The sequence below is a fragment of the Sprattus sprattus genome (genome assembly GCF_963457725.1).
Source record: "Sprattus sprattus genome assembly, chromosome: 3".
NCBI lineage: Eukaryota > Metazoa > Chordata > Actinopteri > Clupeiformes > Clupeidae > Sprattus > Sprattus sprattus.
Window position 1 is genome coordinate 9,849,613 of NC_137922.1, and position 25,245 is coordinate 9,874,857.

A 25,245-nucleotide genomic window follows, 5' to 3' on the forward strand; every position below is an offset into this window, starting at 1 on the left:
GTGGGAATCCTGTACACTGAGCACTCAAACTAGTAGATCCATCAAGCTCAGATCAGGCCAAATTTGTTCCAATCTGTTCATCTTCTACAATACCTGGGGCTGTTAATGCTCTGAATTTGTCTAATGAGGATTTCAATGGTGTGATGTGTTGCTTGCTTGTTTGTTTTTGTAAGTGTGACAGTGTTTTTGTGTGTGTCAATTTAATTGCCTCCCTGAATTTGGATGAATGGAGTTCTAAAATTGTGGATGCAGGTTGACCCCCGTGACCTGGAAGTACATGTTCCTGCTCATCCCAGCCTGTGGGGTCACAACCTCAGGGGTTGAGAATCTCTTGTTTCTAGGGAGATTGTTGCCATGGAGGATATTTTTAGCTGTGGAGGGTTGTGGGGGAAAGGGGGAGGGTTGTCTGCCTGTCGTGTGATTGGGTTCGTGCTTTCCCTGCCCCATCTGTACCTTCATTACGCCGCTCCTCAAATAGCAGCTGAGTCCGGAAAGGGATGCGGCCCAGAGCCGGTTTGGATCCGGCCCGGCGCCGGCTTCAACGTGGTTCCTGATTTGCCTAAACCACCACGCTGTGCCACTCAGTCTAGCGGGCCCTATGTTAATTGGATTGCTGCGGGGATAGCGCAGGTTGCTGCCGAGTCAATCTGCGGAGATGATGGAGTGGGGAGGGGTGGTGCGGGGTGGGGTGGGGTGGCGGAGGAAGGAAGGAAGGAAGGAGGGTCAGACAGAGCAAAGGATGAGGGTTTACATCCAGAGGGCAGACGGAAAAGAGTGATAGAGAGAGTAAGAGAGAAAGAGAGAGGATGAAAAGAGAGTATCCATGTGTAAAAAAAAGATGGAAAGGGAAGAGATGGAGAGAAAAGGAGAGAGGATGAAAAGATGTGTTTGAGGAAGAAGGGAAAAGAGAGATGGAGAGAGAGAGGGGGGGTGAAGAGAGAGAAAATGTGAGAGAAAAGGTGAAAGGGAGATATGGTGAATGTGAGAGAGATGGAGAGTGAAAGAAAGAGAGAAACGTTAAAGATTTAGAAAGAGAGATAGATGGAGAGCAAACAGATAGACGGATAGATGTAAGGTGCTCGCTGCTCACTTTAGTTTCATCCTCAGTTAATGGAGTTCCCCAAGTGCTGGGATTAATGCCTCACAACCTAAGGCAGGCAATTATCATTCAAATAGCTCAGCTGAGCTCTTGGCTTGAGAGGAAGAGAGAGAGAGAGAGAGAGAGAGAGAGAGAGTGTGTGTGTGTGTGTGTGTGTGTGTGTGAGAGAGAGAGCCACTGACCACTTCCTCAAGGTGGCTGTCCCTACAATCTCCTAGCTCTTCCCATTCCTACCAATCAACTAAGAGCCCTGGTCTCCTGTCAGTTGGCATGTTAGACATGTATAATGAATTAATAATTGATCCAAGCAATTGAGTTAATGATCTCATTACCTGCAGAGGTGAGTCAGTCACAGGTAGAGGTTCAGAGGTGCTGTTGCATCCTAATTCGTAATCCCTAATGGCCTTGTTCATGCTTCCAAAACAACTGAAGGGTAGAACGAATATACTCTTGTGTAGGTGTGTATTACTGTATATTTAACAGAACCACATATCTCTTTACGGTGTAAGACGTACTTCTTAGAGGCGGCTACGGTGAGATGTGGACTGAATATGGATGGGAACAGTTACAATATTTATTACAGTTACAGTACATCCCCAATCAGCCCGAATGCCTTATGGATAGTGGACTCTCAGGATGATCAAAAGCCTAGAGGTTGGCTGAAAGAACAGGTAATTGCAGAGGTAAGCAGTGGTCATTAGAGGAGAAATGAATGCGTAGTGTTTATTTTTTAAACACTCTTCCAGTCCAGCATTTCAACAGGCTGGGAACTCCTCTCACTTCATGCAAAGTAAATGACTGACCTCACAAGACTTAAATGAAAGCGACCCTGGCCTGGTCTGGCTAGATCTGTGTCACACCAAGGCTGGATTCATCCCAGGGTATGCTACTGTCTGAGATTAGACCAGTTTAGTGTTTACTTCAGGTGTCAGTTTATGGAGGCTGTGTTCAATTACATTTTATTTATATAGCTTCAAAACAATAAAATTGCCACAAACTGGGTCAATATAAACCTTGATCATTCAGTGCTCATTGAGCAGCTTGACACTCTTGGACGCTCATGAAGGAGAGGATGTAGCTGAGCTGACAGGGGACCTTGGTGTTTGTCAAGCGTTCATCATAGCCGTCATCTGAGCTAGGTTAGCGAAATGTTAAAACAGGAATTAAAACAGCGGCGGTCAGCATTACTGCACTCGACACGGAGGTTGACGTCTGGTCATTGGGAAGACAGAGAGGAGGAGAACTGTAGTTGGGTTTTTTCATACACACTTTCACCTATACGGACACGATGCGTGTCTCACAGTAGGAGATCTTGAAATAGAGTTGTGTGGCTCTCAATGCCAGCTCATGGATTTTAATGATATCCCTGGGGGATGCTTTGAGCTTTGTTCCATCGATTACACATTCCGCTGGAGTGCTGCAGAATTTGAGAATAAAGTTTTCACAGCCACACTATGTGTCCTGTGTGTGTGCATGTGTGTGTGTGTCTGTGTGTTAGAGTGTGTGTATTTGAGTGCCCGTGTGTGTGTGTCTGTGTGTGTGTGTGTGTGTATGTGTGCTTGTTTGCGTTTGTCTGTGTGTAAGAGTGTGTGTATGTGAGTGCCAGTGTGTGTGTGTGTGTGTGTGTGTGTGTGTGTGTGTGTGTGTGTGTATGTGATGGACTAAATTGAAGGATAAATTCATGGCAGGGTAATTGGGGGATGTGAGTTGCCAGTGAGCCTTGCTGGGCCCAGCTATGTTTGTACTGAGTCTGATAGGCAATTAGCAGCTACATCTGGTTCTATTGATTCCGTCTGGACCTTAAACTGAGAGGCTCAGCTCTGGATCCCACTTATAAATTCATCCCCCCCCCCCCCCCCCCCAGTCAGATTTTACTCCTTGGCATTTATACGAGACTGTATCGCCTCCAAAAGTCTTTTTTTTTACGTGTTTTAAAGGTAAATGTCTGAGGAAGCTGAAATGCTTATGTGCTTTTTTTGCCATATTTCCTCCCATTGTCTCTCTCTCTCTGTATTTCTCTTCCTCTCTGTCCTTCTCTGTCTCTTGTTGTCTCTCTCCATAAACAGCTAAGAAAGTCTTGCTTTTAATTGGTGAAATATTCTGTCTCTCACTGAGCCCCCCCCCCCCCTCCCCCATATGTATATATAGGTATGTATGCATTACGGCTCTCATCCCCCATATATCTATAGGTATGCATGCATTAACCCCAATCCCCACTCACAATATTTCACTCCACACACAAAAGTACTACTATGAAATATTGCACCATGGTGGGTAAATCCATAGAGTGTTTAGGAGTGATAACTTCCCCTGCTGTGATCAGTAAACTGTCTTTACATAGCCGAGAGGGAGAGAGAGGCTGGGAGGGGGTAGGGGGAGGAGCAGGAGGGGGAGTAGGGGCGGATCAGTCTCCGTCTCTCAGTAGCGCTCCTGAGGGATTGAAATCTTCAACCAAATCTGATGTGTGCAGTTTGTTTGTTTTGGTGCTTCAGTCATGTGACATCAGTCAAATGAGGGAGCTAAAGATGAAAGTCTGTGGTGTAGAGCAGGGGTCCCCAAACCTTTTTGCACCACGGACCGGTTTAATGTAGGCATTATTTTCACCGACCGGTCCTCAAGGTGTGGCAGATAAATACAGCGAAAATAAAATAAACCGACCGGCATAAAAACGAATGTTAAGTGCATGAAAAATACAACTCACCATAACGTCCTTCTTGCTCACGTCTTGCTCACTCCTAAGGCTTCTTTTAATATGTTTTAAGGGTGCTTGCTTTCCATGTGCCAAAGCAGTTTTGAAGGCTTCATTGCCTCATTTGCTAGCTTGTCACCGCATATTATGCAGAGCGGACTTGGTGCGTGAGAGTCACCTGTTGCGATAAACCCGTATTTTGAGTATGACTCCTAGTATTGTCTGTTAAAAGAAGTTTTATTTTTCTTGGAGGTCGTAGACTCCTCTTCTGTCTCCTCAGTTGGCCTTTTCCCAAGCTCTCTCTTTGTTTTTTACAAATTTTTGCTAGTTTGCACTTTGCAGGCTTATTTTTTGAGTAACGTATCACGTGACCGAGACAAGCGTCTTGATGTGTCAAGAGGCACAGGCGAATGTTCATCAGGGAAAATCCGGTCGATTCTCAAAATAAAACACCTTTTCAGACCTTTAATAATTAACACAACGGAAATTATATAAATGATTTATTCTTCCTGTGCGGCCTGGTAACAAATGCCTCACGGACCGGTACCGGGACACGGCCCCGTGGTTGGGGACCACTGGTGTAGAGTATATGAGCTAAGTGGCATGCACACAAACACACTCACACACACACACTCACACACACTCACACACACACACACACACACACACACACACACACACATTTATTTCCCACGTTCACTCATCTCAATGATCAGTTGAGTTGTACATTAGTGAAAGAGGTAAAGCAGACTTGGGTCCTGAAATTCGAAACAGGTGTGTACAGTGGGGCTGATCTGTGGAAAGTTGACGTGACAGAAAGGTTGTAGTGATCTAAATGTCCTTAAATGACAGAAACAGAAGGAATGATGTCCAAAACTAATCATGTTGTGTGCGCAGCTCGTGTTGTACTTGAGCTGGTTATTTTTTTTATGTTTGGAAGTAATGTTTTTTTTCTCCCTGAGCAGAAGCTGATGCTATCCGAATAAAAAGCACGTTTGGCCTATTAGAGCCAGGTCAGAGGCCCTGGTGGGGCTTGAAGGGCTTCCTGTGGTGTGTGTGTGTGTGTGTGTGTGTTTGTGTTTGCTTGGTTCAGAGGTGACAGGGATTTCAGAGGCCAGACCCATAATCAATACAACAGGATATGCAGTTCGGTCTCCGCCTAAAAGCCTATCACTTCTTTTTTTGTGTGAGAGTGTGTGTGTGTTTGTGTGTGTGTCTGGTGTGTGTGTGTGTGGTGTCGGCATATCTACCACTTATTTGTGTGTGTGTGTGTGTAGGTGTGTGTGTGTATGTGTGCCACTTACTTGTTTGTGTGTGTGTATGGTGTTTGCATATCTACCACTTATTTTTGTGTGGGTGTGTGTGTGTATGGTGTTGGCATGTCTGACACTTATTTGTGTGTGTGTGTGTGGTACATCTTATGTGTGTGTGTGTGGTGTTGGCATATCAGTAAGATAAAGAACAGCTGTTTAATTGCTTTTTTTATGTTAGGTGTGATTTCCGGAAAAACAGACATTTCTTTTCAACTATGTCGAAGCAACTCACTGTAGCAGCCACTGCATGTGGCTTTCTAAAAACTCTCAGCCTCGTTTGGCTCTGTTCTCCTGCAACTTCCCTCTAATTGGCTGCATTGGCAAAGAAAGATGTCAGTAGGTTCGCGCTGCAGGAGACGTGATCAAAATATTCATATTTCAGTTTGTAGAGGTTTGCAGATTGAACAAATGGGCTTTGCATTTTCAGAGCATTTTCTGTGTCCTTTACAATTTTATGAAAAGTGTCTAACTCTGAAACAGACTTGGCTGTCTGAGTGTGTTTGAATGTTTATGTGTGTGATGGATAAAAGTCTCTCTATCTTGGTGTGTGTGTGTGTGTGTGTGTGTGTGTGTGTGTGTGTGTGTGTGTGTGTGTGTGTGTGTGTGTGTGTGTGTGTGTGTGTGTGTGTGTGTGAAAGCTAGGGTGTGTTAATTATTCATTAGCTTCAGACAAGTCTCTCTCATGTCCACTGGGCATGTGCCAAGGGACACAACCTGTGACATTCCATTCACTGTCCTCTCTCTCTCTCATACACACACACACACACACACACACACACAGAAAGATGCTCTTTATGACCAAAAATCAGTCTTAAGCCCAAATCTGCACATTTGTAAGAGAATATCGGATCTCTACCCTGCTCACGTTCCGTAACATACACAACGCATAGAGGAAACCTTCTCCCTGATCTCCTGAGGTGCATATAAAGTGAGAGGGATGGGGGGAGGGAGGGAGGGAGGGAGGGGGGGGGAGAGAGAGAGAGAGAGAGAGAGAGAGAGAGAGAGAAAGAGAGAAAGAACATTTGAATTTGAAAATAAAGAAAAAAATTATCAATTTGTCAGGAAATGTATCAACTGGCACTTGAAACATTGCTGCACATATTTTTTTTATTAAAATTCACAAGAAGAACCTCTAAGATAACAAATAGAGGCCTGAGTTTCACACACTGCATTAAAACATGGAAGACAGTCTCCCTTAGAGAACTAAATGGGCACTCTTGGCTCTCACATGCACTCTAAATGGGCACTCTATCTCTCACCTGTAAAACAGCACGCCAGGGTATATCTTTCTTCTTGTCGAGAAACTTTTTGTTTAAAAACTTTATAAAGAGTTTATATAAAGCTTTGCCAGTTGCTTGTTTCGGGTCCAGGATAAATATAAATAAAAGCATGTGCATCCTGTTAGATTTGGAGGGTAATATTAGGAAAAGGATCTTTGCAGTCGGGGCTCAACAACCCCCTGAAGTAGTCCCCCAACACTTTCTTTCTTTTCCTGTTAAAAAGGCTGACCATCTTTCAAGAAGTTGTAGGGCTACTACATGGATGGCTCAAGAGATTGGCTGCTATTACACTCTTACCAAGGTCCATCCTGATAACTTCAGTAAATCCCCCAGGGTTGTAACTGTAGACCTGAAGGAGTGTAACGGTCTGTAAAATGGCACAAGCCACAGATTTGAGTCCACCGGTCCTGTGAGGAGATGGTGCACAAACTGCACACGAAAAGCAGCTGTTCTGCTTTGCAAAGGAACAAGTCCGTGCCCACCTTCCACTTACGCTCTGTGTAGATACACTCTGTGGTACCCACTGTAGATTGGCCCAGAAATGTGCCATAAGGTGAGTTGGAGGATCCACACAAGCTAGACGATGCCAGAGGGAGGATGCCAACAAGTTGTCGTTAATAAGAACAACACCTTGTAGGACGTTTTTATAAAATAAAGATTTCCATTTGGATGAACATTTTATTCCCTAAAGAAAACTCCCAGATATTTAAAACTCTTGGTCCAATTAAACCCAACTGGGAGACTTGGCTCTCATTCTGACCATCTCCCGACCAGCATCGCTACACTTTTCGACCAGTTTACTTGCAGAGGAAACAACTTAAAAATCATCAAATATTTTCAACGTTATATGTATGTCCCTCTGATCGCTAACAAGCAACACAACCCCCACGCTGTGGTCTATGATGAGGGAGATTTTCTTGGAGGATTTTGTTTACACAAGAGCACAGGATTTACCTCCGGGAATGTCTAATGCATATTTATAAAGGTTAATCAGTGTGTGTGTGTGTGTGTGTGTGTGAGAGAGAGTGAGAGAGAGAAGGAGAGAGAGAGAAAAAGAAAGAGAGAGTGTGTGTGTGTGCAAAGGGAAGGGTTAAGGGGGTCAAAGTGTGAGATTTTTGTCCCCTGGAATCTGCATGTTTAAGTATGTAAAGGTATGTGTGTGTGTGTATGTGTGTTTGTGATCCTGCATACTAACAGCCCTGTGTGTTATCAGGTGTGTGTGCAACATTGACTGTGCCCACACCAACTTTAACCCAGTGTGTGCGTCAGACGGCCGTTCCTATGACAACCCATGCCAGGTGAAGGAGGCGTCGTGTCAGAAGCAGGAGAAGATTGAGGTGCGACACCTCGGTCACTGCCAAGGTGAACACTCCTCTCTCTCTCTCTCTCTCTCTCTGTCTATCTCTTTTACTCTCTCTCTTTCACTTCAGTTATCTTTCTCGCTCTCTCACTCACTGTCTCTCTCTCCCTTGCTCTCTTCCCCTTTCACTGTAATCTCTCTTTCGCTCCTTCTCTCTATCTCTTTTACCCTCTCTCTCTCTCTTTCACGTTATCTGTCTCTCTCTCTCTCACACACACACTCTCTTCCCCTTTCACTGTAATCTCTCTTTCGCTCCTTCTCTCTATCTCTTTTACCCTCTCTCTCTCTCTTTCACGTTATCTGTCTCTCTCTCTCTCTCACACACACTCTCTTCCCCTTTCACTGTCATCTCTCTTTCACTCATTCTCTCTCTCTTTCTCTTTTACTTTCTCTGTCTTTCAATTGTTGTCTTTCTCTCACTCAATGTCTGTCCCTATCTCCCTCTCTTTTAATCTCTCTCCCTCTCTTTCTCTTTGACTCCATCTATTTCACTGTTTCATCCTTCTTTGTCCATCTCCCCCTTTTATTATCTCTACCTCTCTTTCACTCTTTCTTTGTCTCTATTATTCGTTCAGTCTCTTTCCACACCTTTCCCTCTCTCTCTCCTTCTCTCTTAACTCTCTCTTTCCCTGTCTCTGTCAATCTGTCCTTCTCCCCTTTTCCCCTTTCCTTTTTTCACTACTCTCTCTCTTCCTGTCATCCTTTTCCTTGTATTGTCTACCCGAGCCATTCTCCCTGTACATTTGGGTTGTGTTTCTCCTTTCTCCCGCTTCTCTCCTTCAACCCTTTCCCCCAGGTGTGTGTGTGTGTGTGTGTGTGTGTGTGTGTGTGTGTGTGTGTGTGTGTGTGTGTGTGAAGAAACATTCTGTGTAAAGAAACATTCTGTGCTGCCCAGCTGAAAAAGAAAAAAACAGCAGCATGTTCTCTCTCCACTCCCCTCCCTCCCCCCTCCTGAGATCCCTTTCCACAGAGAAGCCAAGCTGGGGTCACAGAAACAGGGAAGCAAACTTACACTGTATTCCACTGTGACTTCTCTCTCAATCTACTGGGCACTGTCTGTCCTTCACAGGCCACCATACATCACACACACAACCCAGTCCCTGATGACAATATGATCAAGTGGTGGGGCTGTGTGGTCTGACGCTTGTGATTCTATGGCCTGTGTGAGAGTGTGTGTGTGTGATTGTGTGTGTGTGTATAATGTGTACATGTGTGTGTGTGTAATAAATGGTCCATGTGTGTGTGTTAAAGTGAGAGAGACTGTGGTATGCATGTGTGTGTGTGTGTGTGTGTGTGTGGTCCACATGTGAAAGAGAAGGAAAGAGTTTCACACTGCTTGTGGTCAGGGCTTTGATTAATGGAGTGTCCTCTGGCCCACTCAAGCTCACACCTCACACACACAAACTTACACACACACACACACACACACACACACACACACACACACACACACACACACACACACACACACACACTCACACACACAATAAGCAATAGAGTCACCAGCGCGACATCGATTCCCTCGATGTGCAGAAGAACACACGCACACACACACACACTCACACACACACACACACACACACATAGACATTCACTTACAAAAATACATCCACACACAACCACACAAAGATTAACACACAGACACAGACACGCACACACGTTTACCCAGACCCTCACAAAGACATATACACTGACACACTCTGACCATTTAACATGCAGTACTGTACACACACACACACCCCGACACAGTCACACACACACATACTCACGCACACACACACATACACAAACACACACACACACACATAGGCCAGTACCCTTCAAACGCTCCCATTAGCACACACCCAAATACCCTTCAAATGTTCCCATTGTCTGTAATGATGCAGTCAACTCTCAGAGCCCCAGGCCAAAGCCTGTCCAGAGAATGCTGAGAATACTACTCCCTCAGCCTCCTCCACACTCACACACACAAACGCACGCACACACACACACACACATACACAAACACACACACATACACACAAACACACACACACAAACACACACACACACACAGTCACATTCTCTTTGTTTCACTATCTTTCTCTCCATCTCTTTCTGTGTCTTTATTTCTTGATCTCTCACTTTGTGTATCTCTTTCTCTCTCTGTCTGTCTCCCTGTCCCTCCCCTCTCTCTCTCTCCCTCCAGCCCCCCCCCCTCTCTCTCCCTCCCTCTACTTCTTCCCTACTCACATTGGAGTATGCACCCTCTATCATCAAAAAAGCAGTATACTTGAAGCAAACTATTTGAAGTAAACTGTACTGTTTTAATGCTGAATTACTTCACTGTAGTGAAATACTCCCCCCCCCCCCCCCCCCCCCCCCCCTCCTGTCTTCGGTACAGTGTCTCAAGAGCCAGCTAAATAAATGCTCACAAGATGAGACGCCCGCCTTTTGAAGTTACTAATCAGATTGATATCATTAGCTAATCAATTCCTCGTAGACAGGGGAGAGTAGTAATCTGAAATGCATGTCATTCTTCGTGGAAACACCCCTGAGAGAGAAAAGTGATCCTTATTTCCTCCTGATGATTTTCTATTCATCAAATAAGTGTCTTTATGAGGGAGACTATGACCCAGGCCCAGCACCATGCTTTTCTCCCCCATAGTCCTTAATATCGTACGTAACACTACCCAGAGATAGGTGTGTGTGTGTGTGTGTGTGTGTGTGTGTGTGTGTGTGTGTGTGTGTGTGTGTGTGTGTCTGTGTGTCTGTGTGTGTGTGTGTGTGTGTGTGTGTGTGTGTGTGTGTGTGTGTGTGCGTGCGTGCGTGTCTCTGTGTGTGTGTTAGTGTGTGGGTGTACAATTACTCCATCTATCTTTTTTTCTTACAGTTCTAATCTCACCTTCTGAATATTAAAGTGCTCCCATCCCATCCTCTCCTGTCTCCTGCTCTGGTGTCTTCTCCTCCCTTCTCTCTCACGTTGTTGTTCTGGACTCCTCTCTGCTTATCTCATTTCTCTGTTATCTTCTCTCCAACGCCCCTACTGACATGTTCTTCTCTTTTGATGTCTTCTCTCATCCTTTCTCTGTATCTTTTCATTCTTCTCTCTCTTATCCTTCCTTCACTTCTCTATGCTAAACTCTTCGGTTCCAATCTCTTCTATTTTTCTCTTCTCTTTCATGTACTTTTATCCTATTTTCTTAGAATCAGTTCATCTTTTCTCTTCTTCTTTCCCTTTCTCACCTCTACTCTGCCACTTCTTTACTCATCTCCTCTCTGCATTCTCTTTTCTCATGTCTTCTCCTTTAATCTTTTTTATCTGTATCACCTCATCACCTCTGCTTTTTCCACTGACTCTCCCCCTCTTGTCTGTGTTTCCCCTGCAGAGGAGAGGACGGAGAGCATGAGTCCCAACGCCAGAGGTCTCTCGAACCCCTGCCCCGAGCGCTACAAGAACTACTGTGTCCACGGAGACTGCCAGTACCCCGACAGCCTTTCACCTCCCACCTGCAGGTACAGAGAGACAGGGAGGGATGGAGAGATAAAAAGATGGAAGGAAGGAGGGAGGGGAGAGTGAGAGAAGTCAGAGAGAAGAACAGGGGAGAGAGGATTGAGGGAGAGAAAGAGGGAGGAGGGAGAGATGGAGGGTACAGCGAGAGAGAGAAGGAGGGAAGGAAAGGAGAACTGAGAGAGAGAGAGATAGTGGATAGAGAGAAACCGGGCGAGGTGCCATCTTACTGTTAATTAAATGTTAAAATGTTTTCAACTCAACTGAATTATTCAATTGTATTAAAAAACATTGCATCTGGAAGACAATATAAGATTAACCATTAGATTCTTTATCACTTCATGAAATAGTGATCTATTTCGTCATAAGAGTGTAAAATTTGTGTGAACAGTGATGGCACTTGAATTCCTTTGAACAACACACCTAGTATTTATCCCAAACACAGTAGACATCCTAAGAAAGAAACACTTTACACTTTAACTAAAAGAGTGTTTTTTTCTCATTTCACTCAAGTTTGCCTGTACCGTTTGGCCAATGACCTTTTAGCCATGTAACATGATGGGGGAGCATTAACCCCTGACCTGGCCTGACCTCTACATCAGGGTGTAGGGAGTAAGTGTGGTATAAATTAAGTTTATAAATATTTGCAGCATATATGACCCAAAGGTCAACTCCCTCCTCTGTGTAGCCAACCTGTGAGCAGAGTTAAGCCTGTTTGAGTGCAGCGTGGTGCTCTGTCTCTATGGTTTCAGGTGGAAAAGGTGGAATATTATTGAATACATTTTACTTTATTTAAGAAACAGTAACGTTCGATGAGGTAGTCATCAAGGAATCTATCTATTTGGGGTCTCACCCGACATAAGGCTAAGCAAATGAACGTGGCTTCGACGTTGACAGGTAGACGAACAGAGGACACCCCGTGGCCAATAGCTGCTCAGCAAGAGGGAGGAGATAAGGAGAAACACAGGGTTACCGTGGTAACTGATCCAAGGGTTGAATTACCTCCCTTTCTGAATTGGACAACCCAGAGTGTACCTTATCTCAGGGTTAACAAATTGAATAGGACCCACTCTCTGGAATACCCCCATGGTCATCCTTCTAAAGCTCTATTTAAATTTACATTTTAAAGGCGCAAAGGGACTCATCTCTACCAGTTGATGTATAGGGCAAGTTATTGTGTGTGTGCGTGTGCATGTGTGTGTGCGTGTGCGTGTGTCAAGGGGATGACCCTGCAGGTGTTTTCTATAACTAACCCCACCAGAGAGCTGTTCTGACACAGACTGTAATTAAAGAAGAGACTTTTTTCTCCCCTCCTTCTTTCTTTCCTCTCATCTGCTCCATGTTCCCTCCATTCCTCTACTCTTTTAAACCACTGTGACTGCACCCTACCCTTTATAAAGTCTGTGTTTGATGATGGGCATGTTCTCTGTACGGTCTCTTACAGTGTCTCTCCTTGTCTCTCAGAAAACAAAAACATAGAGAGAGAGAAAGAGTGAGAGACACACACACAGAGACACAGAGAGAGAGAGAGATAGAGAGACAGGCAAGCACTGAATGCATTTGGTGCAATTTATAATGCATTACTGGCAGACGTCTCCAATTGGAGTGTTTTTAAAACAATATGTCAAAATAGTATGCACTGAAATGCAAACGCTGCCAGACACTCTTGCTGCGACTCTGTCTCTCTCTCTCTCCCTCTCTCCCTCTCTGTATGTCTCAGTATAAGAGAGAGAGAGAGATAGATAGAGAGCGATAGAGAAATATAAAGAGAGAGAGAGAGATAGATAGCGAGCGATAGAGATAAAGAGAGATAGAGATTAAGAGTAGCAGGCATTGAACTAATAGAACAAATGTAATGAATAGGTGGGAAGTGAAGTTTGTTAAGGTACAGCATATATAAACAGACACACAGAGACAAAGAGTTCTCTTTTTCTGCAGTCTATGATCATGTTGGATTTCCAAATCACTTGCCCCAACAGTTGGTTTTTGGAGACACACACGCACGCACACACATATACACACAAACACACATTAAAACACATAGTAGCTCTCTCCTTCTCTGTCACTGTATAGTGTCTAGTTGTCACAATCCTGCCCAGGATCTCCTAATCCTGATTCATGTGTTTCCTTTGTCCTGCCATGTTGTGTTTTACGTGTTTCCCATGTGTTTGACGTGCTCCTGTTTGTCTATTGTGTTTACCATAGACGCCACGTGTCTGTCGTTCCTAGATCACTGTTCACGCCAGGTTTGGTTACTCTCTAGTTCATGGCTTGGTTCCACCCGTTTTCGGTCATCATCTTTGCCTGGTTCCTCTGTATTGATTTCACCTGCCCCTCGACGCTTTCATTCAATAATCACTGTTGTTTTTTTTTTTTTTTGTGTAATGATTCATGTTCTGTGTGCTGTGTTTGTGTTTTGGATCACGCTTATTCGTTACACTTTTCCTGTTCGTTTCCCTCGAGTTATGAATGATTCTCCTTTTGTGTGGATATCGAGTCGTGCGTTTGGGTCTAGCATTCCGGCGAACATTACACTTAGGGCCTGATTTACTAACAGGATTGCGCCCATTTCTGGCGTAAAATAGCGGTCGTAAACATAAAACGGTATTTACTAAGGGGGCGCAGCGCATATTAACGCCTGTGGGTGTGAACAGGGGAGGTTACGTGGACGTGGGTGGTAACGTAGGCGTGAAGCGCACTTTAATGGGAGGAGAGAAGGTAAGTGCGCCTAATGATGTATTGCGTGGTATCTACTAAACTGCCTGGCGAGCGCAAGTCTCCAATTTGCGCGCTAATTCTCTGCCTCATAAAAGCACGTCTTTACCAGCAAGCGCATTTCCTTTGAGTCTGAAAACGTTGATATGGCAGCAGTGATAACAGCAAGGCGAAGAAAGAAGACAGAGACAGCGAACAGAAATATTTTTTTCAACTTGTATAACACATTTTCAGTTAAATGAACCACAAATCATTAGACGGTACAGGTTAAAAGCCACGCAATACTTCAATTACTGAACCAGATCAGAGACGACATCTAACACTCCAACCGGAGATCACATTCCATTCAATCAGTTGGTAGACTCTGGACAACATTGCAAATATTGGCATCGGATCATTTCAAACAGTTATAGCATCAGTTGGTATATCTCAGCCTTCACTCAGCCAAATATTCACCCAGGTACTTGACGCATTGCTACGGGGCACTGGTCAATATACATTTCCCCACTACGATAGCTGAATTAAACCTTCCGAACGGAGCCATTCATCGCACCCACATGCAAACAGCCCAATCTTCAATCTACGAACATTTTTAACGAAACAGAAAGCACACATATTCAATGAATGTCCAGGTCATATGTGATGCCAACATGACCATTACTTACATGGTAGTGGTCTGTCCATGACAGGTTTATCTTCCGGAATAGTGCCATCTATCCATGATTGAGCAACGGTGATTTTGGAGAGGCCTGGCTACTTGGTAAATGTATTTGTTTCAGTGGGGATATATTGTAGTGAACCCATGTCCCTTTTAGAACGTATTAATCTCGCCATGTACACATCTATATTGTTATAATAGACAGTTTATGCATTAATGCCACCAATAGCATATTATTTATAATCGTGTTCTTTTCAACATCTCGCTGTAGGTGATGGCGGGCAAAACAACAATATAACCCATTGAATCAGGTTCAGTGATTGAGCGAACGTGAACCAATATATCTTTCTCCGCTTCGCTGAACCTTATTTTTTTCTTCCTCGAATCTCCATGGTGGCAATAACCTGCAAGCAATTTCTCCAGTCTTTTAACGGTGCGCTAAATAATGATTGCCCATGCAGCGCGGATCTGGCTTGATAAATATCACGGAAAATGCGGGGAAACACCGTGCGTTAATGTGCGCCTCGCAAAGGCGCAGATTAAGCTGCGTTCGCAAATCAATGTTAGTAAATCAGGCCCTTTAAAGGGCGGAGTAAGCACCCCAGTGCCCAGCGCAGATGTGGTTTGATAAATACCACGGAAAATGCGCAAAAACACTGTGCGTTAATTTGCGAACGCAGATTAAGCAGCGCTCGCATATTAGTAAATCAGGCCCTTAGTGTTCCTACACAGACATGAGCAGATGGGTCTCTCTCTTTGAACCACTCACACAGTATGTGAAGCTGTGGCACTCGCTGGTTTCCTCGCTCTTAGAGACAGCTTCGATGGTTTAGTCCTTTTAAACAATGCCTGTAGGAAACTAAATTAGTTTGGAAGAACAATGAAATGTATCTCTTGGCACTTGGAGGATTTTTTGGCAGCAGATGATATACTGTTATGACACATTTCTATGAATAGCTGGATATCTAGTTTATTTGAGTAGTTACTGACCTCTAGCCACCAAAACACTATCAGTAAGTCATCTATCATTATTAAGATTGTGGACATTTGTTGATTATTTAGAATTGGCCTCCCCATGAAGGTTGGACCTGTGTCTAACTCTCTGTGTGTGTGTGTGTGTGTGTGTGTGTGTGTGTGTGTGTGTGTGTGTGTGTGTGTGTGTGTGTGTGTGTGTGTGTGTGTTTTCAGCTGTCACACAGGCTTCAGTGGGCCTCAGTGTGACACTAAAGACTACAACGTGATGTATGTGGTGCCTGGTTCCGGAAAGGTCCGTTACGTCCTCATCGCCTCCATCATCGGAGCACTGCAGGTGGCAGTCATCTGTCTGGTCGTGCTGTGTATCACACGGTGAGAATCTATATGAATCAATATACCTTTCTATTCAATTATTGTCTGTGGTTGATTAACAGAGCCGCCTCATGTCAGGTCCATTACAGCTAATACCAGGCAGTCACTTAGTCATCACTACAGTACAGAACAGCTTTTGTACATTTGGCTTACAGTGTACTGTGTGATTGAGGGGGGTAGTTCTGCCACCCAGGTCTCCCATGCCCCAGCCAGTGTGGTGGTTTCCATGGCAACCCTGACTGTCTCCCGCACCGCAGTGGTCCCCTCTGCTGTGCTTCTTACATGCTGGAGAAAGTTCTCTCTTTTTCTCCAATATCTGCCGTAGGCGTCATAGCTCTCTGTCTGTCTGTCTGTCTGTCTGTCTGTCTGTCTGTCTGTCTGTCTAACTACAGTATTTGTCCTCGCCATTACATAGGACAGGTATGGCAGACCCTCAGATATCCCTGCAACTAAAAATAAAGGATATCAATGATCGCTGTGGTGCTCAAAAACAACATATTCACAACAAATCAGGAGGATGGGAGTTTCAGACCAATATTCAACTAGGCCACTGAGATCTTTTTCTCTCTCCTCTATTCTTCGCCATGTCTGTCACCTCCCACCTCAGATTGGCCTGGCTTATCACACATACATACGAATTACACAAAGGTGAAATAAACAGACGTCCTCACACACACACATACACACACACACACACACACACACACACACACACACACACACACACACACACACACACACACACACACACACACATTGCTATTTAAATAAGAATTGGCAGGTGGCGAGATTTCATGAGTGAAAAGAATGGAACATGGAGAAGATAGAGAGGAAGAAAATAACAGAGGGAGCAAAAGAGAGAGAGACAGGTAGAATGAACGAGTGAGAGAGGGGGAGAGAGAGATTGGGAGAGAGGGAAAGAAAGAAATAGAGAAAGAAAGAAAGAAGGAGAGAATAATCAAGCCGTCTCTCACTGTGTAATCAGCACACATGCCTGGTCTGACCTTTCTGGAGGATTTCCTCAATAGTTACCCACCACCCCACCCCACCCCCAACTCCCAACACGCCCTCGCTGTTGCCTGTAAACAGACCCTCAATCCCCCTTCACCAAACAAACACACACACACAACATAACCAACCTCTATTTCCCAACAATGCAACAGTCCCCAAGCTCGTATCACCATCACCTACCCCTCACCACCACCACCCCCTAAACCCTTCTGCCCAAGATCTCCATCCTCACCTCCCTATCACCCCCACCCTCCTCAGATCAGTAACAATGCACCCTGGGAATGTTTCAGAGTCAGAAAGACAAAAGTACACACACCTTATTATGAGCTGTGTGTGTGTGTGAGTGTGTGTGTGTGTGTGTGTGTCTGTGTGTGTGTCTGTGTGTGTGTCTGTGTGTGTGTGTGTGTGTGTGTGTGTGTCATTATGCCTTCTTGAGTTAGGCCAGTGTTTCTAAGAAAATTAGAAACATCCAGGTAGAGGCTTAGTCACACTCACATGCCTCCATCCATCACCATTGCTCCCACGCACAAACACACAACACACAACACACACACACACACACACACACACACACACACACACACACACACAATCCATCTCTTAAGTGAGAACTAGTGTTGAGAGACCTGCACTCTTACTAGCAGCCCAGATCAAATTAAAGCAGGACCTTTCTGCCCCACAACAGAGATGCATCCCTACAGACCCCAGCTGAATGTCTGTGTGTGCGTCTGTGTGTGCGTCTGTGTCATTATGCCTCCTTGGCTTGTCAGTGTTTCTAAGGTAATTAAAGACATCCAGGTAGATGGTGAGTCACACACTGCCGCACACCAACACATAACCACCCACCTGACCGCCCAACACACACACACACACTCACATAAACACTTCAACAGAAAACATACACCAGGCAGCCAACACATGCACAAACACATTGCCATATGCAACACATACCCCCTCCCTCCCCCACATACCCACATTCTCTCTTTCTCTCTCTCTCTCTCTCTCTCTCTCTCTTTCCTGAAGTGAAGACTTGAGTTGAGACCTATTCTATCATTGGCAGAACAGATCAAATTAAAGCAGGACCTTTTTGGCCCTGAAAAAGGCAAGAATCCCCACAGACCCTAGCCTGAGAAGTGTGTGTGCCCAGTGTGTGTGCCCAGTGTGTGTATGTGTGTGTGTGTGAGTGTGTGTGTGTGTGTGTGTGTGTGCACGCACATGTGTGTGAGTCTACGCTGCAGGCACAATCTGACCTATGCAAAACATGACATTTAAATAAAGTTGCTAATAGAGAAATAATAAAGATGTGAGAGGAACAGCTGGGCTGAGGATCCATTCATTCCCTGCAGGCCTGTGTGTTTGTGTGTGTGTGTGTGTGTGTGTGTGTGTGTGTGTGTGTGTGTGTGTGTGTGTGTGTGTGTGTGTGTGTGTGTGTGTGGTTGTGTCCTTGAGAGAGAATGTGTGTTTGTGTGTGTGTGTGTGTGTGTGTGTGTGTGTGTGTGTGCTTCATTGCATGAAAAAGATACTTTTAATGAGTGTTGTGATTCAAACTCTACCCAGACATCCTCAGGCTTCTCATCTCAGCATCAAGGAATCCATAAACGGATCTCCTGTGAATCACTTGTGAATTCAGCTCCATTTTGGACTTCTAGATTGTCTTAGGGACCTTGTGCCTCCTCCATCATTTGTTTGTTGTCTCCGATAGTGCCTGAGTGACACTCAGACCTGGGAACGAAAGTAAAGATGTGAATTCAACGTGAACCTGAGGGAACCACTCAGAGAGGCTAAAGATTTAGCGCACCAGGCAGTGCTTTCAAAAAGTGTATTTGCTCCCATGATTCTCTGAAGACGTAGAGCTGAGCATTCATACATATACTATACATACTACACATACTATACCTACGTGTTGACTGAGGGGATATTTTTTGTTTCTCTTACCAAGGTCAAGCTTTGCATATTCGTTTGCTCTAACAAGTTTTTTTTTATCCAATAGGAGTCAGGCAGAGCATTGAATTGTCACCGAGCTGGATGGTGATTGGTTGTCTCTCTGTGATTGTTGTCGTTATGACAGGAAGTGCCCGCGGACCAACAGGATAGCGCGTCAGAAGCAGAACGTCCCACACTACAACTCAGAAAACACCTTGCGCGCTTCCACTCGACTCATCTGAAACACACACACAGAAAACACACACACACACACACACACATAACAAGTCACACACCAAACAAATCACAGGTGCACACATATTCTGTGGAAGGTATGAGGGAGTGGTCACACAAACACCCCTACACCCCTGCAGAAATGTGGGACGTAGGTTAAAAGGGGGCAGAGGAGACCCCAACATGCCAAGTCTGCCCATACATGTGATAGGTTGAATGTGCCGTCAGTCCCCGTTCACTTCCTGTATTGGTCTATTAGAGCGAGATGGAGGCGGGGCTTGTGTGTGGTAGGATGGTCTTGCTCTTCGGTTTTAGCCCCTCCCTCCTCTCTTTCTATCCAATAGCAGCGCACGTAGGAAGAGGAGGAGGCGAGGCCTGGCCCTGCAGCCCACACCGCTGAACCAATGGGAGGAGGGGGTGAAAGAGACACCCCCAGTCACGCCCGCCGCCCCCACCCCAGGCCAGGACCCTCTGGTCGGACAGTTTTCGGGAGGGGGAGGTGAGGTGGAAAGATCCCAAGGAGCTCCACGCGTTGCCTTGCATTTGTGGTATACGACACCAATGAAGACTGGAGCCTAGGACTAAGCTCTGTTTGGTTATGTATCAGTATATTTACAGATAGTTTAACATTGTTGTGACGGTTCCTTTTTTCTGTAAATGTAAATAAATAATTTATATCACATGATGGGTCTTGTCTCATGTTTGGTGGGGCCTGTTCCTGTAGACCGAGCCAGCAACAGGAGACCAGGTGGACCTGGTGGCGCTTAGGAGCATTACTGTACTGGGAGTTTGTTTGTTTTTGTACCAAAGAAGAAGACAAACAGAAGAAAGGCTTCAAATTATACAGAGGCTCTGTTAAATTCCAGAGAATACTCCTCTGCTGGAGCAGGTTATCAGTGGAGGGCTTAGGTTGCAACAGAAAACAGTAATTACTCCAGCATGAACAATAACATCAGTTTGTCAACATGGCAGCTTCCTGAAAATATGCATGAATTGTTTTCGCTATGAATATTTCATGTAGGTTCATTTTCAAATATGTGATCTTGAGTTGCACATGTACCTTCCCATTACATTACCAATATATTTTTTTGTAAAGTACTTATTTAAGTCCTTTTTTCAATTTAGCAATATTTTTTTCAACTCTACATAATTATAAACTTCATTACAGGCTCAAGACCCACATGGACCATGTACAATACATATAATCAATAAATTACATATAAATATACATACATACATACATACAATCATAAATACATATAAATACACGAAAGAAGGGCTAAAAAAGGCACTTATGCCAGTGTTCCCAGATCTTAGATGTGTACTTGACAGAGCTGCGGCCAGGGTCTGTCATCAGATCAATTATAACAGTTGAAGAGCGGTCCAGCCGACACAGTGTGACATAGTGTGCTTCTCAGAGCATCAGACATTCTACAAGGAAAAGGTACTTTTTCCAATTTATTTTATTCCATTTTACTCTACACAATCTTCTCAGTTATTTTTTAAGTTGCACAAGCACCCTCCCATTTATTTCCTTTACATTTAAATTTACATTTGATTCTACATGCTTTCTTCCTAAACATATTTACATTTTTCCAGTTTATTTGATCCTGTTTTAATCTACACCATATTCTCCCGAGCAGGAATAACACCGTAATGAACACAGTAGCTGAGCTAGTATCTCTAGTGTCTTTAGCCGCATACCCTTGGCACCGTGAGCATGTTGAGTGTCCCGACCCCTACCACAGTGAACATCCCCACCGAGTGTCTGGCCTCCCGTCTGTCTCTAATTATCACCCAGCATCTATGGCAGCTCCGCACCTGTGGACGGTCTGGCAGGAAGTCTGCTTGCCTGACGTGCTGCGGCCTCATGGGAGTTGTAGGCGGATGGAGTGCAGTGCCTGGTCGATGCATGCTCCTCGCGTTTGTTACCTCCACCAATCGATGGGAGCCACACGAGCCGACAGCAGCAGCGTGCTTGTAGCCCAGACCAAGAAGCCTGTGTGTGTGTGTGTGTGTGTGTGTGTGTGTGTGTGTTTGTGTGACAGCAGCACCATGCTTGTAGCTCAGCCTGTGAGGCCTGTCTTGGGCAGCGCCAATGCCACAGAGCTGTCAAAGGCAATCAGGGGCAACAGATACTGTCTGGGATTCCTGTGTGTGTGCGTGTGTGAGAGAGGGTAAAAGCGTGTGAATGCGAGAGAGAGGAAGGAACTGTATGTGTAAGAGAGAGAGAGCGTATGTGTGTGTGTGTATGTATGTAGGAGACAGTGTGTGTGTATGTATGAGAGAGAGATGGTGTGTGTAAGTACTGTATGAGAGAGTGTCTCTCTGTGTGTGTGTGGGTATGAGAGAGAGTGTGTGTGTGTGTGTGTGTGTGTGAGTGAATGTATGATAGGGAGAGAGAGGAGAGGGCATGTGTGAGTATGAGAGAAAGAGAGGGTGTGTGTATGTATGATAGGGATTGAGATGATAGAGAGAGTGTGTGTGTGAGGGAGCTGGCACCATCAGCCTGTCTGACCTGACAAGGAGTGGAGAAGATGAACCTGAGCCACCATTTTTAATAATCTACAAAAGGGATCTGTCTGTGTGTGTGTGGGTGGGTGTGTGTGTGTGTGTGTGTGTGTGTGTGTGTGTATCCTTGGGTGTCCTTGTGAGTCCTTGCCGTTGCTGTATTGCAGTAGGATGTTTTAGTAGAAATAATACTATGTCCGAGGAGTTTAGAATGATATGTGACATGTAGAACAGGATAATATGCAATTATGGGTCAGAGGGTTATATAAGTGAGCCATGGAGACGACTGGGAATAGCTCCCTCTACATAAAGCGACTTCTGAAAATAAACACACCTCCCTATGTAAGCAAGCCATTAGGATTTGACAAATCAACTTGTGTGGGAGTTTTAAACTATTGATTTTTGTACGGTCTGATACACCGGAGATATATTCTTTTGGCTTTTCCTACATAATAATCTATACTCTTTCAAGCAGTTAAAGTCTCACACTCTAACACTGATACCTTACATAAGACTAAGAGGATGCCTGCATATTGATGTATGTGTTGGGTCAATGCATGTGCCAAAGTGAGGTAAATATACAGTACTGTGCAAAAGTTTTAGGCAGGTGTGAAAAAATGCTATGAACTAAGAATGCTTTGAAAAATGTAAACAATAAATGTTTATTTTTTATCCATTTACATGGTAAGACTGAGCACAGCAACAAGACACAACGTAGTTATACTGCATCAGCAGGGTCTCTCCCAGACAAAGATTTCAAAGCAGACAGGGGTTTCAAAGACGAAGACGTTGAGGATCGTAGACGCAGTGTTCAGCCAAGGAAACTTAATGCAGCTGATGAAAAACACATCAAGCTTATTTACCTTCGAAATCGGAAGATTTCAAGCAGTGGCATCAGCTCAGAACTGGCAGAAACCAGTGGTACCCAGGTACAGACATTTACTGTCCGGGGAAGTCTGGCCAGAAGTGGTCTTCATGGAAGAGTTGCAGCCAAAAAGCTCTACCCCGACAAGGAAACAAGGCCAAGTGACTGAACTAAGCACGTAAACATAGAAACTAGGGTGCAGAAACATGGCAGAAGGTGCTCTGGACTGATGAGTCAAAATTAGAAATATTTGGCTGTAGAAGAAGGCAGTTTGTTCGCTGGAGGCTGGAGAGAGGTACAATAATGAGAGTCTGCAGGCAACAGTGAAGCATGGTAGAGGTTCCTTTCCAGTTTGGGGCTGCATTTCTGCAAGTGGAGTTGGAGATTTGGTCAGGATGAATGGTGTCCTCAATGCTGAGAAATACAGGCAGATACTAATCCATCATGCAATACCATCAGGGAGGCGTATGATTGGCACCAAATGTATTCTGCAGCAGGAACATAACCCCAAACATACAGCCAATGTCATTAACAACTATCTTCAGCTTAAAGAAGAACAGAAAGTCCTGCAAGTGATGGTATGACCCCCACAGAGCCCTAATCTCTACATCATCGAGTCTGTCTGGGTTTACATGAAGAGACAGAAGAATTTTAGGAAGCCTACATCCACAGAAGATCTGTGGTTAGTTCTCTAAGATGTTTGGAACAATTTACCAGCCGTGTTCCTTCAAAAACTGCGCAAGTGTATCTGGAAGAATTGATGCTATTTTGAAGGCAAAGGGTGGTCACACCAAATATTGATTTAATTTAGAATTTTCTTCTGTTCCTTCACTGCATTTTGTTAATTTATGAAAAATTGATGAAAATAAACTGTTAACACTTCCATTTTTGAAAGCATTCTTAGTTTACAGCATTTTTTCACACCTGCCTAAAACTTTTGCACAGTACTGTATGTGTTAAGATAAATGAGTAGGCTGGTAAAGTATCTACTTCCCTAGTCAAATACATGCAAAGTGCTGTTAACATATATTAACAGTATTCTTTCATTGTGTTTCAGGCACAACATAATCCACTAATATACTTTACCTAACAACTGCTAAAAAAAAGAACAGGTGGTTGACAAGTAACAGGTGGTCGTGATCAGTCATTTGTTTTCTAAATGCCTGTGTAATTATTAGCTGTTTTATATTCCAATTATCTTATCAAATATTAGGAGATGTCGGCTGGGGACAATTGTAGCACGCATTACAACTTTCCTTAATACAATCGGCTGCGACCAGCAAGCGTATCTAGCAAGTGAAGTTGGCTAGCCACTTTTGCGAACAGAGATTTGGTGTGAAAATGAGCCTGATCCTGAAGCTGGTCACGTATGAAGTACAATCGGCTTAATCATAAACTTTGATTGATTTGACGTACAAACTATATACTAGTACTGGATTAAAAATATAAAAATAATAATACTATTAAAAATTATACTACTACTACTAATAATAGTAAGAACAATAATAATAATAATAAATAGACAATAAATAATAAAATATATATATATATAATATAATAATAACAGTGTTGTATCAAGGGGATGTAGGGTAGGGTACTAGCAGCAGGCTGAGAGCTGTGGACAACATGTGACACCTTTGGTTTGCAATTGACTATGTCTGGGGAGTGCACTGGCATTTAGAAAAACGCTGTAAAGACTAAAATGTTCATAAAAACCCTTATCCACCACCACTTTAAACTGGTGTGCTGAAATTGTCCTCGGCCACTGCTGTTGCAGCTGTCTTCGACATGGCACTCTCTGCATTAAGATGGAAATAAGAGAAAGAGTAAGGCTTGTGTGCTTGTATTAGTGAAGTAAATACAGACACGAGAGCTGTATGTTGCATACATGTTTAAATGAGAGCAAAGGCCAAATGCAAAAATGGTTACAAAGACTGCCATCTCTCCTACTGGGGAAGGGATCCAGTGCTGCATCTTAATGTTCTGGCATAACTCCAAAGTGCAGGAGAGGAGAAAGAAGATAAAACACATAACAGAAAATAGAAAATTATGCACAGGCCATGACACATGTTGCCATGTGCGTTTCTGGAGTCAGTTTGTGTGTGTGTGTGTGTGTGTGTGTGTGTGTGTGTGTGTGTGTGTGTGTGTGTGTGTGTGTGTGTGTGCAAGTGTATTTCCACATTACTTGGCTGAGGTTTCCATATGGATGTTAGAAATTGAAGAACAAGCCAAGACTGGCTGAATTATTTACTCCGCTCTGAGCCTCTCCTGCTGGCCCCGGTCTGCCCTGCTAAGCCACGTTTCTGCTTGCTTGCCTTACTAATGTGCTCCCTCCATCTCTCCCAGGACCTCAGGCGTCCCCCTGTGACGCCGGCCGAGCCGCGGCTTTTCCCGCCGCTAGCGCTCTCACGCTGCTGTTGATATGATCTCCAAGGGCACTTTCCCCGCGCTCTCGTCTGCAGTGGAGCTCATTTGGAGGTTCTGCCGGCGTGTCAGGTTCCTGGGCTGCACATCTAGCAAGCTGAGTTTTTGTGGAAACTGTGATATGGCAACAGATCATTTATGCTGAACAGCACGTCTCCTGGACTGATTTGTTTAAATGAATGCTCCTGACCACAAGAGGGTGGTATGGCTCCACCACTAATTTAAGTGAGTCCGACATGGTCATAACTTGTATGGATTAGGCCAAGCTCCTTTAAAACAATTTTTTTGTACAACCAAAATGATTGTGATTGTGGCAAAATGATATA

General features: G+C 44.3%; 1 protein-coding gene across 1 annotated transcript in view; it reads left to right on the plus strand.

Annotated features, from left to right (window-relative positions):
* tmeff2b (transmembrane protein with EGF-like and two follistatin-like domains 2b) overlaps positions 1 to 19,698 on the plus strand; it is a gene marked incomplete at both ends in the record, with an annotated part of 63,279 nt that extends 43,581 nt beyond the window's left edge. Inside the window, 4 exons of the mRNA XM_080834416.1 lie at positions 7,595 to 7,743; positions 11,110 to 11,236; positions 15,793 to 15,951; positions 19,464 to 19,698. Coding sequence (XP_080690542.1) covers positions 7,595 to 7,743; positions 11,110 to 11,236; positions 15,793 to 15,951; positions 19,464 to 19,698 — 670 coding nt within the window. The remainder of the gene's footprint in view (positions 1 to 7,594; positions 7,744 to 11,109; positions 11,237 to 15,792; positions 15,952 to 19,463) is intronic.
* Positions 19,699 to 25,245: the final 5,547 nt, after the last annotated feature.